The sequence below is a fragment of the Aulonocara sp. 'chitande type north' Nkhata Bay genome, linkage group LG15, assembly GCF_057382095.1.
Source record: "Aulonocara sp. 'chitande type north' Nkhata Bay isolate Kocher_YH1m ecotype deep benthic linkage group LG15, A_spYH_male_GT1.1, whole genome shotgun sequence".
NCBI classification, from domain to species: Eukaryota; Metazoa; Chordata; class Actinopteri; order Cichliformes; family Cichlidae; genus Aulonocara; species Aulonocara sp. 'chitande type north' Nkhata Bay.
In genome coordinates this window covers 9,708,742-9,723,375 of record NC_141358.1, presented here as the reverse complement: position 1 = coordinate 9,723,375, position 14,634 = coordinate 9,708,742, and the positions used below count along the sequence as shown (strand labels likewise).

Sequence of the window (14,634 nt, the reverse complement as noted above, 5' to 3'; positions counted from 1 at the left end):
TGTTATGGCACGGGCGTGCATGGATGTGTCATGGTCCGGAGTCTGCGACTCCGTGTTTATGTTTAGTCTATTAGTATTCTGTGGTTTTGGTTACCTTGGGTGTTTGTATTCTTCTGTTCATGTTCCTATGTTCTGTGTCCCCGAGTCTGTGTTTAGTTGGTGTGTTATGTCATTGCGTGTATGTGTTTCCTGTTTTATTGTGAAGGTCTGCGTCTTATGTGAGTGTTTTCAGTTTGCCTCCCTAGTCTCGTCACGATAATCACTCCCAGCTGTGTTCCCCACCTGCGTGTAATCTCCCTGTGTTCTCTGGGTGTATTTAAGTTGTGTCTTCTGTCATGGTAGTTGCTGGTTCGTCTGTGTTATTTCCCTTCCACCCTTCTGTGTTGATTCTCTGGTCATTCTCCCTGCATGTCACGTTTGTATTCCGGTTAGTGTTTTATTTAGTTTTCCCAGTTTAGAGTTTTCACCGTTTTGTTCCTCGCCACCCTGTCTGTTGTACCTTTTAGTTGCAAATAAACTCACCCTCCACTTCAGCAGCCTGCAGTTGGATCCATTATTATTCACACGGCTTGCCCCGGCAAACCGTGACAGGATGCCAGTGGAACTGGGTCACTAGTGTTTATTGATGATGTGTCTTCTGATAGAAGTTGTGAAGTGTACAGGGCTATACACTTTGCTCAGATTCAGCCAAATGCTGCAAAACCAAACAGACAGCTCTTCACAGTCCAAATAGATAATGACTCAAAGTATACTGCAAAAGCAACCCAAGAATTTCTCCAAGCAAGGAAATGGGATATTTGTCAATGGCCAAGTCAGTTACAGACTGTAGATCATGACTGACTACAAATTGTTACAATCTTAAAAACAGTCCTTACATTTAAAATGATGTTAGTCTGATCAGTCAATCTTGATTTAAAACCCACCCAAATCTGAGGGACTTAACTGCATGTGTGTTTGTGTCATCTCACACACGCAGACCAGAAGCTGTTTACAACAAAAGCAGGAAAATACCCCACAGCAGTAACTGCTTAATTCAAGATGTAATATGATAACATAAAATAAAGTTGCTTGACTTTTTATCATCATATCACGAACTCATTGTGTCCATAAAGTGGAAACAGTCTTGCAGCAGGATCACACCAGCTGTGCCACCTGTCTACATAGACAGGTTTTGACCTATGAGCATTTTACTAGTTAGCCTAAAATAAAGACATAACAGTAGCTCTGGGTACTTTAAATACACTGGGAAGTTCACCAATAAGTTTTAATCTCAAAATCATACTAAGCAGATGTGAGGGTGTCTTGCAATGTGCCTTTGATGCCAATGGTTGTGGTGATCTCCCACTCTTAATTATTGCAAAATGATCTATCTGGGTCATCAGGACATCTCACATTAACTTTAAAACACGCTAAGTCCAGAATAACCATCTTGGGGTGATACACAACCAATACAAGAAACTTTGGCTGCCACTTGTCATAAATTAACATTTAAAGGAATGCTTAAAACTGAGGCAGATGGTGCCCCAAATGACATACTTATTTTTAAAACTATTAACTCCAGCTCTGGAAACAGTTGCATTTTTAGTGTAGTTTAGTTTTTTCTGTGTTACCCTGAAAACACAAAGAACTCTTTGTACTTATTGTACTATGTGTAGATGGCTTGCAATGCAGTTTATTGTACTGCAGCCCATCCAAGAAGTATATGCTTAGTTTTTTTTTTTTTGGTGAAAGAAATTCATTTTATTGATATGTTGGCACTGTAATGACTCCTCATAGTGGTTAACATGTTTGCCTCACATCCAAAAGAGTCCTACTTTAAGGTTGACAACCCAGAATAAGGTGGCCAAGAGCTAGTGTACTCCCAATCCCTAGCCCAGATAAATGAGAGGGTTGTCTCAGTAAGGGCACCTATTAACTTCTGTATGATATGTAGCATCTTGCTAGACATACCTCCACCTAGTTTGGATGTGTGTACATTGGTCTTTTCTATCAAATAATGACCAGACAAAGAAAGACAACTTTGGGATGCTTAGTAAAAGAAAGCAAACACAAGTCATGTCAATTATCCATAAAATTTTAATGAAAAAAAACAAAAACAAAATGGCAATGTACCCATTTAACAACAAAAGAAATGGAGAGAAATCGTAAGATCTTGTGAGCCAAGCTCTTATGTACAGCATATTGCACTAGAAAAAGAAAAAACAAAACAAAATATCCCCCATCCTCCGTCAGTGCCTCCATCACACCAATGTCCTGCACTGTTTGAAAACTGTTCAGGAGAAACAGAGCAGTCCCAAAGATAACACAGCCAATGCTTTAACAAAAACTGCTACATCTGGACTGGGTCTCACTTCATAGGACACATGAATGTGAAATCCTTGAGACCACTCTGAACATAAAGAAAGCAATGTAAAGACAACACAAACTCTGTGCACCGAACCGAGCACAGGAGTCTGAAGTAAGTCCCACTGTTCAGTTCATGTATTAAAAGCGATACTGTGGTTTTTCACTCCATTAAATTACATTCAAACCCTTAGGATACAGATTTTTTTTTTCAGGAATGTTGGACATGCATTTTTACTCCATTTACATATTATCGAAAAAAGCCCTTGAACTGAGAGTGACAGAGCAGACTTGGCAATATCCAAAATCAAAAATGCCTCAACATTGAAAAAAAAAAAAAAAGCATTTGTAGAAAAGCAAAGGTTGTCTTGTTCTAGTTCTTACAAAAAAAAAAAAGTGTGGTAAAATTTAGACTTTTTTTTTTTATAAAGATAGCAACAATAGCTCAGTCAAATCATGTCTAATGTATAAAAAACACCAAATCACAGCACTTGACAGTAAAGATGTACTCTTTCTTGGATATACATTTTTTTAATAAATTGAAAAATTTTGATATTAAAGACACTGAAGGTCAAACATATAAAACAAATGTTTCACGTGAGTCGAGGTTGCAACAGTGGTTGGTAACAACAGGCTCAGATAAACATCACACCGACTGAGTGGATGCTCTACCCAGCTCACAAAAGAATTCTGGGCACCATGGTGGCTCATTCCTCCTATAAACGTAAACCCCTACTAGACTGCAGATTTGTTTTTGTTTAAAAAAAAAAAAGCACAAAAACCCAGACAAGCTAGGCCTATCCAGCATTTTACAGATCTTAAAAAGTTTCAAGCATCTAGAGGGGAAGATCAGCGCAGGAGTAGAAAGAGAGAGGCGCGAAATACAGTATACCGATAAAAATAGTTTTTTTTACAGTGCACATTGATTGCAAACAGTCGTTTCTGATATTGAGAAGGTCTGCATGGTGAAACTCGCCGTTCGTGCTGAGAGATGTCAAAGGTTGAGCCTGTGCCTCGCAAGCTGTTGTGAGAAGTCAAACTGATTTTTTTCTTTTTTCTTTTATTTTTCTGGAAGTTGATCTCACAGAGCCCAAGTGAAACAGGAGCTGTGACCAGTGACTTTGAGAGATATGCCAAGTGTCGATGGTGAAGATGTGGCAGGTCGGTTACTCACAAGGCACATTTTGTACATTTGATTGTCTGGTTTTCGCATGATTTGTAAAGACTCGCACCGCTGGTGTGAGGACGCACGAGGCACATGGCTTTAGTCCAACCTCCCCACACACAGGCATCAAACACGCAACTGAATGCACCTCAACAATGAGAAGAAAAGGACTGTACACACTGAGATAGCATTTATACAGTAGCACTGGGCAAATATACATAAAATAAATTAGAATAAATTATCTCTCTCTCAAAAAAGCTAAAGGAAACTTTTCTTGTTAAGCGCAGGGAGTAGTTAATGAAAGACAGCAAAAAGCTTTGGACTGAAGACCAAAAAAAAAGTGTCATGGCTATCTGATTTGGCTCAGCGATCAGTGTTTGCAGGAAACGTTTAAATCAAAGACAAAAACCTGACAATCTGAAACACACTTACAGGCTGATGTTGAGTTAAAACTGCTTTGGAGAATGTTTAAAGAAAACCAAGTTTGCTTGTTCGGTGTTGAGTATGACATCAATCAAGATTAACTGGCATCAAGTGAGTGAGTTCTTGGCATCGTGTCCTCATTCAAAAAAAAGTTTTTAGCACAACGCAAGTGTCACAGAATTAACTACTCCCTGAAGAAAAAAAATGAATGAAGAAAAAATCTGACAGTGTCTTCAAAAATCTATATCATGAATCTGCAACAGACTGAGAAAATACAGCAAATGAGTCCTTTTAACTTCATATTTAAAGTCCTTAAAGACTTCATTGACGGAACAGTGGTTGCATTGCTGTAAAATGTGTCACTAAAGTAGCAGGTGTCAAGTGAGGATGTGTAGCGCTTGCCCTGCCCCCAGATGCGTCTCTCGAGCTACTAAAAATGGTTCTTAAACTGTACAGAAGCTGTTCCTACTAAGTGAAGCTGAATGTACCACTGACAGAGATATAATGCGTATTAGCACATCAGGTGCACCTGGAGTGAAATAAAATAAAAATGCATCTCTTTAACGTAACCCAAAAATGTTTCTGTAACAAAGAAGTTTGCAAAGCGGCATGTTCAGGGGAAGTCTGACTGCAAATACTGCTCATTATTGACAGCTGAAAACTTAAAGACGGTTACTGTGTCCACTGGCTTGAATATTGCTCACCCTTTAAAATACTCCCAAAGCGATGGAGCAAAGGGTAAAAACTCAGATTGTCAACCCAGCCAGAGAAATACAACCTGGAATCCTTTTTTTTGGGGGGGGAATGATGATTTTTTTTTCCCCAAAGCTTCTCCGCTGTCTGATTGTTTCCGTTTCCCTGATCGTAATCCCATGAGTGAGATTTGTTTGACTTTGTTTGTGCTCATTTGGTTTCGACACGCATCACAAACAGAAATCGTAATCACCGTCACTATGTCAGGTCTTGAAATATTTTCTAGTACACCTAAATTCAAGTATACATGCGTTACAAAAACAGTGTCTGAATCTCCACAGTTTTTGTCGTCACCTCCAGCTTGAGTGGTACTCAGGCGTGTAACGATACCGTTCTGCAAGTGTTCCTTCAGCATGAAAGTTCTTCGGTTTGGTGTGCTCTCTGATGTTTGTCTGCACACTTTTCAAGCAAGCTGCACTCAACGCTGCACTCCGTTTAGTCCAGTAGCTAAAGCATGCTAACACGGTTAGCCTTGAAATGAGCCAAGCACTGTGGCAATATTATTATGCAGGATTAATGTTGTGTTAACTCTCACTACATGTTGAGTTTGTGTTGCACAGCCAATCAACTGATGTCTTCTCAAATTCAATAGCTCTGTCAAATGAAATTGCACTGTTTCCTTTCATGATTTGTTTAAATGAATGACGATCAATCAATCTGTCTACAACACCAAGTTTCTGTGTACCGTTACGCCCCTCGTGGTACTCGAGATGCAGATGATGTCAGTGAAAGACAGGTTTTTATAGCATCCTATATCTACAAATTTGAATCTGAGCTGACCGACATCGCAGTGATAAATTGCCACAATGTCACAACAACCTTTTTTTTTTTTTTAAATTAGCCGATGTGGAACACTAAAAGGATGAGAAGTTATTTTGGGAGGATAAACAAAAATGTGCCTTGAGTCCTCAAGGTTGAAAGTCAGTATCTTTAGCACACAGAAATGTCCACGTCCACAGTCTGTCACCATCATAGTGGCCTAATCTTAAATGTAATCATTTTTTTAACGATTTACTTGATGCAAAAGACTATGCGCTGTGGCAGGAGAGAATAAGGCATTCCCTGGACTGATGGAGGTCCTTCAAGACTTTAAACACCAAATAAAAGAGCTGTTTACTGTACAAAATAGGTAATCTTACAAATATTTCGAAAATATCTCTTCAAACAGAATGGCTTCTTCTCGGAGAGGCAAAAAACAAACAAACAAACAAAAGCAAGAAAAAAATTGATCAGTCTCCGTCCAGCGGTGACCAGTGTCTTCTTCATCTCATCGTTTTCTACTAGAAAACAAAAATCCAAACCCGTGTTCCATCTTACAGTGCCGTCCAGTCCAGTCCCTCATTTCCTGTTCGGAACGTAAGGGGCTGAGGTGAGGGCCAGGAAGAAGTCCCTTCATCTGTGCTCCCCTCTCAGATGGGGAATGACAGCCTCTCTTGGAAACAAAAAGCCAAACAGGGCCATGGTAAGGCGCATCCAAAAAGGCCGGTTTTGTCTGTGGTGCCTCATAAACTGCAAGGGGACAGACAAAAGAAAAGAAAAGACATGTTGTCAGCCTCAACAAGGTGTATAAAAGCTTCCTGTCATATCAGAATCACAACACTCGACAGTTGTGAAAGTCAATACACACACACACACTGATTTCAATTGAAAAGGTTTCTGAGGTAAAGCATTGTGAACTGTGGTAAACCCTGTGAGATGAAACCATATGACCGACTAGACTGGATGTTTCCACAACATTAGCTTGTGTCGAGAAAACCTGGCTGTCACACGCATACCAAAGTGCCTTCAATCCCCACCCCCCCAGGAAGTTTCATTCTCCTAACAGAAAATATTTATAATGATTTACTTGGTTTCAAGCGAAAAAGTTGATTGAAATATTAAAAGGTTTTAGCTCCCAGAATCTGACAATCATCCCAGCAGCATTACTTCATCTGCCTTTCAAAGATTTTAGTTGTCCCTCTAATTAAAGATTGCACTGCTGACTTCAATACAAGGAGCTCTAAGTGAAATGCTTTCAAAGAAAGCGTGGCTGCAGCTCAGCACAGCTCTCCTTTAATAGCGCAGTCAGCAAAAAAAATAAAAATGGAAGCAAATTATCAAAACAAAGCAAAGCAAAAATGAAACCGTTCCCTCATATTAAGCAACCGTCTCATTTTCCGTTGGGGTGCTCGTGCCTTGTGGGCTACAGACAGATGAAGGGGTTCTTGCTGCATCCTGAAATCTCCTGTCTCCACCTCCTCGTCTCTAATCCTGCACCGCTCCCTCTGGCATCCTGAACAGGCGCGCTCAGACCTTGCAGCCTGTTGCATAAGCATTCTTGTTGGGCAAACCCCCCACCCCCCCTGCACTCTCTTCACCAAGGTCTCTACCAGGCTAGCAATCAGAGCCAGCCACAGGCTATTTGATGCAGAACTAGCAGACTGAGCTGAACCAGCACTGCTAAATGTAACCCTAATTGTCCTTAATTGCCTTAATTTTACACTGCTGAGCTTATTTAAACACTACCCTTGTGTTTCACATGAAGCTCATCTTTATGCATTCACTCTCGTTGGTAGTGAGGAGTATTGTGTGTTTTGTTCGCCACTTTTAGGGACAATATCTGCGCTCACCTCCCCGTTTCTTCAGTGTAACAAAGGGTTAATTTTTACCCCCTAAGTGACGCCTGAGCATTTAAGCAGCCAGCCACCAAAGTAGTCAAAATTGATGGACAAGACTCAAACCACAAACACAGCGTGCCTCACACTAACAAAAAACCCACACATTGGCCCACACTGGCAACTTCTGCTTGGAGAAGCAAGTGAAAAAGTCTAACAATAGCAGCAGAGATGGTACAGACAAGTGATTGGATATCATACAGGAGCACTTGTGATTATTCCCCCTTTGGAATATTCCTACAACAGCAGTATCTGATCCTGTATGATGAAACCATCTCCAGCGCAGACAGCAGACAGAAAAAGAAAAAAAAAGTCTCTTATCTCTCTGTCACAGAGTTACACACGCAAACCAAAACACACGGAGAAAACACACACGCCGAGGCAGGCAGCGGGACAACTGAGGTATTGTGGGTAGCCGTCATGTTACTGGCTGTGTCTATAAGTGTGTGAGTCAGACTCTATTTTTAGATGAGCATATAAACAGCCGACCGAGTCTACCCAGACACAGACTCGCTTCTAACTCCCATTTGTGACGGTCTCACCTGTCCTTTCTCAAACCTTACACCAAACTCAAAACCGTATACAGCTTTTCTTTTCATCAGAATGCTTCTCCAAATGCATTACCCACACCTTGCTGGCAAAGCAAATCCTCATGGCAGCAGATAAGAAACTTGCCTGTCCCAGTTTATTTGTACTTATTAACTAAGCCCATGAGCAGTCCACTAACTGCTTTGCAAATATTGATGCACAATTAAGTGCTTATCTTGAACTACATGACATGTGTTCACAGATGAGCTTTCCAACTTGAGCCTTGTGTTTGGGAATTTTTTTCCAGTATAAAGAACTTATTAGGAAATAAACCCTAAAGAGTCCTAGTTTCAGGTAACCTTACAAGCAACAAAGCTGATTCTCTTTTAGACAATAAAGAAATTTAGTCACTCCCGCATGAGGTTTCAGTGTTTCAGAAGACAGAGATGCCTCTGACCATAGACTAACAATAAACAAAAACACTGAAATGGGTTGTTTATATAGATATCTATTTATAATCTCCTTCTTGGTTTTTTCCTTTCGTGAAGTTGCTAAATCACGGCTTAATAGTCATTTAAGAGTTTTCGTTTTCTCGAGAAAGTGTCTGAATGACTGTTCGGGCTATTTTTAGCCGATGTGGGCTGCAGTAATTTAAGCTGGCAAAACTTCTCCCTTTTACCCAAAGAGCGAGCCACAAATTGGCACAACTTAGCTGTAATTAGTGTCTCTAATCAAGGACACATGTATAAAATTTAAAAAAAAAAAAAAAAAAGGTAACACAATATAGTCTGAGTTTTAGCAGCTGTTTAGAACTGCTGTTCCCTGCTGTCGCTAGATCTCACTGGCACGCACAAACTGTGGTTCAACAACCTAATTGAGCATTTAGATATTATTCACTTCTTCTTTTGTGTAATGTAAGTTAAATGATGTTCAGAGAGTCTCTACAAGTTATGCCTGGAAATGGATTTGAGTTGCCGGTGTTTGAAGGTAAGGGTTGCTATGGATCTGCTTCGCCACTCGGGAGCGAGGCTTACCAGTTCAACGTGATCCTGTTGGAACTTGTCTCCAATTTCCCGTAGTTTACGACCAACTTGCACCTCAACACTCAGCTCCTCGGGTCTCTCTGCCACGCTGTCAATGTCTTCCCCTCTGTCCTCTTCCTCCTCCTCTTCAATATCTCCCCGGTCTTCCATGGGCTCAAAGTGAACAGGAAAATGCAAACGCAATCCGGCGTAGCCTAAAAGGAAAACATCAAGCTTCTTAGCACTTCAGTTGTTGCTAGGTTTTTTAAAAATGGTGAGAAGTTGTGGTCAGTGTTACTGCCAAGATCCCTACATAAGTAATATAAGCAGTTTTTGATTTGAGTAGGTAGTAGTTTCAGTTCAGTAAAACTGCTAATGTTTTGCTTATGAAGTTAAACTAGGCAGTTAAAAAAAACGGGAAAAAAAGAAACCTTTTGAAACCGAGGTTTACTATCTTGTTTACTATTAGTGGCCTCAAACACAGTTGTGTCTGACTCGCCTACGCAAATATACAATATAAATATGATGCTATAATAGTCTGTAAAACTAAAACAGGTTTTTATCAGATCGTCTCATGACTGGGCAAATTACAAAGTACATGAAGTACAAGTGAAGAGTTCATAATCAAGAAAAGTGAGCAAGAGTGACGGCAGGTGGAAAACACCTTATTAAATCAACAAGATCCTCAGTGATCCGCCGCCTCTTTCTGGGTCGTGTCACTGAGTTTACTCACTGCCTGACAACACGTTTTCCTACAGTCGTGCCACTTGAAGAAAAACAATTTTTTTTAATGTTATCATGTGTGCAGAACGCTGTGACATTTCGCCCTAACAGAACAACGCAATATCTTTAAGAAACACTGTGTGGAGCGATGGCATAAAGCCAAGTGCATGACATCCATTACATTGAATGACAAGGTAATAACAGTCAGTGGTGTTTATGCATTGATGACTTTAAGGCGGAACAATAGGCACCTCTCAAGCACTGATACCGAGTCAACAAGCAAACAACATTCTACTTCAGCGTCTGTTTAATTCACTTATCATGATGTCATACTGATTTGATTAGATGTTGGAAAAAACTATTGGATTAAAACTGAGGCACATATTAACACTGGTATGTCGCTTTACGTGCTTTACAATTATTGTTGTCTATTTTTATCTTTTAAAGAAATGATCATTTAAGATCCAAAGTAAAACAAAACTGGATCTTCTGTAATAACCACTGATCAAATTCAGATTCATTTTTTTCTTCGCATTATGTCACAAGCATATGCCTAATACTGTACTGAAGACAGTTACATAGAGAGTTAGTCTTATGAATATTATAGCACAAAGGGACCTCACAGAACTGATTTCTAGGCTTATCTGTTTTGCAGTGGTATTTTTAAATAGCATTTTGTTTGTCTCATGCTCCAAGCTTTGCATCTCCTCATACAGCACCCCTGACGAGAAACCCAAGAGATAAAATAAACTGCTTGTAGTCCAAAGTTAAACCGCATTGTTTCTAAAGCTACAAGCCCGCATAACCTTCAACAGGCTCACCCCCTCCTTACCGTGAAACGGTAGGCAAGGCTGCCGTTGTAAGCTGCAGGGCAGCGTGTTGACGCTGTTGTTGCTGTGGCTCTGCGACGTGGACATGGCGGCGGTGACGGCGGCGAGGGCCTGTCCGGCTGCGATCTGTGCGACTCGGTCTTCGTGTTTGACACCCCTAAAGGGAGTTCCCCACAGTTGCGAGATGGGCTGTGACATATCCTCCTCCTCATCATCCATCCGACGCCTCAGCGGTAAACTTCCTGCAGAGAAAGAAGAAAGGTACATCAAACTTTTCGAATGAGATCAACCGGCATTTGTGCGCACAAGTGTTTTGCTAGTGTAAATACAAAATGTTTCAGCAGGATTAGGTTTGACTCTTGGCTATGTTTACGAGCCATGGCGTGCAGGTAATTTGGGTGTGATTTGTTTTAAAACAAAAACAAAAATTGCCAAATGTCCCACTGCTGTCAGTGGCAACTTTGCCCTCTGGCAGATGGGCATGCATTGCACCCTATCTGTATTAAATGGAAATAAATCATTAGTCATTATAATCTGCATTAAGAGGCTTATGTTGCACGTGGTAATACTGAAAACAAACAAGCAGCGATGGCTCGGTCAGAAGAAAAGACCGATCTGTAAACGTATGTGTAAAAGAAAAATAAACATACAACCGCCAACTGTATAACCTTGTTTTTATTGCAGTGATGATTAATAAGAGGAAACAAATGTATGGAAACACCCTATATAGGGGGACCCAGTGGGCGGCTAAAGACGTTACACCAGAGCTGCTACCCTCCTGCAGCACATTTTGCCAAGCTGTTCCTCACAATATGCCAAATTGTAATTGAGTGCCAAAAGATCCACAGCAGAGGCTTCCCCCCACCCCTCTCCATCAGAATTACTTTAATCTGAAGAGTGTGCCTCACAGAAGAGCACTGTCAGGGAATTCAATTCTACTCCTCCATATTAAGACCTTTACTTCATGTTCCAGCTCACTCAACCACTGGATAGCCGCCTGTCCACACTGTTAACCTGCGCTGCACAGAGGGCAGAGTGTGAGGGAGACCACAGTGAAACCACTGTTCAGGGTAGACTGTTTTGCGCCACATACAGTGAGTGAGATAACGAGTTTCACTCCATCCTCAAATATGCCTCCTGAACACATACGCTCACGCTCTCTTCCTTGTTGGCAACACGCCAGTCTGAACTACTGTTATATCATTTTGTCAAGGGTGGCTGTCTTTTCCCTTTGTTGTGTAAGTGGAGACAAACAGGCTGAGATGTCGTATGCAAAAAGTTGAAACTGGATACACTGGTATTGTGTTTACCGAGCGAGGCGGCCGCAGCCATATAGCTCTCTTTGCATGATGTCATATCACATGGAGTCAAACAAGGAAACTGCATCTTTAACTGCAGTGGAAAAACACCGTCACTTTGTCTCATCCGATTGTTTACTGGCAGAGGAAAACAGAATTATTGACCAACAACACCCCCCCCCCCCCCCCCCCCCCCAAAAAAAAAGGAAAAAAAAACATTTAACAGGGAAATTTGTCAATTCACTTGTGCTTTAATACAGCTACAAACTGCTCAACTCTGTGCCAACATCTCCTCCAGACCAGTTAAGCAGTACATTAATTAATGTTATGCAAGCAGCAAGTTTCACTGAGCTCAAATGTGCGCTTGTGTATCAACTGCATTGCAAGCCCTGTCTTGAATTTCCACTGGCAGTCATCATGAGGGCTGGCAGCATTACCATACTGTCAGACACATAAAAAAATAAAAACAAAACCCCAAACATAGACAGGGAAATACACAGACTAGAGGCAGACCCACACAAACACACACACAAACACACACTGCCTGGGGGCTGCAAGGAGGCCTGGCAGCCACCACAGTGCTGGTCAAAAGTCTCAAAGCTCCAGTAGAAAGTGGCTCCCTCTGCTGCACCATCTGTGCACGGGCTCTGCTCAATGCAAAGCTGGGACTTGGGGAGCACTAACACTGAACTCGACTGCTATGCGACCTGCTGCTTTCATGCAACTAGGAGTGCTGGATGCATGGTCTGGTTAAAATAAAACCTATTAAAATGGGAAAAAAATAGGAAAAGAGTAGTCTGGTGTTTATTATTTTTTTATTTAATGACCTACTTTTTTCATTTTTTGCAGTTTTTCTGGTGATCTACGTTTGGTTTTGTCATGTGGAAGTTAACACCTGGGGTGCAAGTGCGATAAAACTGCACAAAAATAATCGACTTTAACCGACATTTACGTCAAGGAGGTTCAGCTCGACCACAAGGACTCGACAGAGGACCGCCGGCAATCTACTGCGATTTATCCACATCAGAAGGACCATATTCCGGGCAGCTCAGAGCGTAAACACGCCGAGCTCGAGCGCTTGCGTGTTTACGCATCTAGAAAACTCGCAACCATCGCATCTCCTACCTTAAGAAGCTTGACAAAACATCACGCACAAAACGACCATTGACAAACGCAGATAAAGTTGACTTTAGATCAATGCATTTTTGTTATGTAAATCAGTTAGAGACAACTTACTTTAGTCTTTGGTCTTACTTTACTTTAGTGTTAAAAAAAGAAAAAGAAAATAAAACCGAAAACGCACGACAGCTAACTAGTTGTATTAAAGAATAAACCAGGACCGCGTTTATTTGTATTCCTACTATTGCTCCAATTATCCGGCGCTGACACGTCCTCCCGAGAAATAAAACCATTTAAAACAAACTTGAAAAGCGTCTAAAAAGACGCCAGTCACGTTGCCTTACACACAAAACCACTTACTTTTAGCGTCCGCAGTCATTCGCCGGTAATAAACCTTCGCTAAATTACATGTAATATGCGAACAATAACGCCTGTCGCTTGTCAAACACCGGGAGCAACCAGGAGCCCGGGACGTGGGGAAAGCACGCGCGAGAGGTGACAAATTCAACCCGTCACTGTCCCCTCTTCACCGAGTCCGTTAAAGAAAACAAGACAAGGAAGTCTGGCTAGCATAGAGAGACGGACAGAAACACATGTAGAAGCGCTCACTGCCACACGCCAGCCACCTGACAGGTCCGCTCCTCCCGTCGCTGCCCGGGCATGCCCGAGCTGCCCGCACATTTGTTGATAAACTCCCACAAACAGGCGGCACGCGACAGCTCAGAGCGCGCAGATAGACTCGTTCTCCAAATCAGAACAACCGGGCGTTACACTCACCGCCAATATACGCGTTTTCCGTTGTGATCGGTGGTATCTTGACAATTTGCTGTTATCTTGTTTCCTACAGATTGCTGTGATGAGCCTCGGTACCTTCCTCGCATTACAACTACTCATGAATGTTTGCTGACTAGAGTGAGGGGTAGTTTTTTTCTGTGTCAAAAAAAAAAAAAAAAAAAAAGACGGGGAGAAGGGGCGGATCCGCCCCCCGGACCCGCCCCTTCTTAATAATGTGAAAGGACCAGAGTCAGCCTGTTTATGCAAACATAATACATCGAGAGGATATGCTTTAGATATCACTTTTTAGCGTGTGAGTAGTGGTAAAGAAGCATTACATTTTAATCAAGTCCAAGTAGTAACGGCAGCCTTTGAAAATATTCAAGTAAATTATTTATTTATTTTTTGTTGTTTGGTTTTCGATGTTATACCTGATACGGATTAGTGCATTTCTGACATAAACTCATATTATAAGCTATACGCAAAATCTCAGGAGGAAAAGGCACATGAATGAAGCCTTTTGAGTTACTTCAGTAATTATAAAAAAAAAGCTATTTAGGTGCAAAGCTAATTTACATTTAGTTGTTTTTTTTTCTTTTGTTGCATGGTTTGTCGAAATGAATAATAATAATAATAATAACATAATAATAACCACAATAAAAGGTGACTGGCCCTTTAAGAGAACAGCCCTCTTGCTGAACACAAGCTGGTGACTAGCTGCAAACCAATCAGCGGGTTTGTTTTGGTCACGCCTTCTCCTCCGTGTATCTTGACACGTGGAGGGCAAAAAAAAGAAAAAAAAACCGCAAACCGAAATCCGACATGTGACTGCTTTCAGCGCTCTGCTCAGCTGATTGGGAGCTGCTGCTATAGAGTGGATGTACCCACCCAATTGCTGGGGTCCATATGACGATGAGCTGTGTACTGTCAAGGCAACAAACAGACTCGCAGATGGCACGTATGGATCTCAGTGAAATACAAAAATACAGTAGTATCAAATGT

General features: G+C 41.3%; 1 protein-coding gene across 2 annotated transcripts; it reads right to left on the bottom strand.

Moving 5' to 3' along the window:
* Positions 1 to 2,058: 2,058 nt before the first annotated feature.
* On the bottom strand, positions 2,059 to 13,777 carry LOC147312500 (uncharacterized). Of its 2 annotated transcripts, none has more exons than XM_086263924.1 (4): positions 13,636 to 13,777; positions 10,444 to 10,683; positions 8,901 to 9,103; positions 2,059 to 6,193 (listed from the first exon to the last, which is right to left on the bottom strand). In XM_086263924.1, exons 2-4 carry the CDS (start codon positions 10,658 to 10,660, stop codon positions 6,077 to 6,079), a joined length of 537 nt encoding a protein of 178 aa, XP_086120050.1. In that variant the 5' UTR covers positions 10,661 to 10,683; positions 13,636 to 13,777; the 3' UTR covers positions 2,059 to 6,076. The 2 variants fall into 2 exon arrangements, with proteins under 2 accessions (XP_086120050.1, XP_086120051.1); XM_086263925.1 differs by lacking the exon at positions 13,636 to 13,777 and adding an exon at positions 11,752 to 11,896.
* Positions 13,778 to 14,634: the final 857 nt, after the last annotated feature.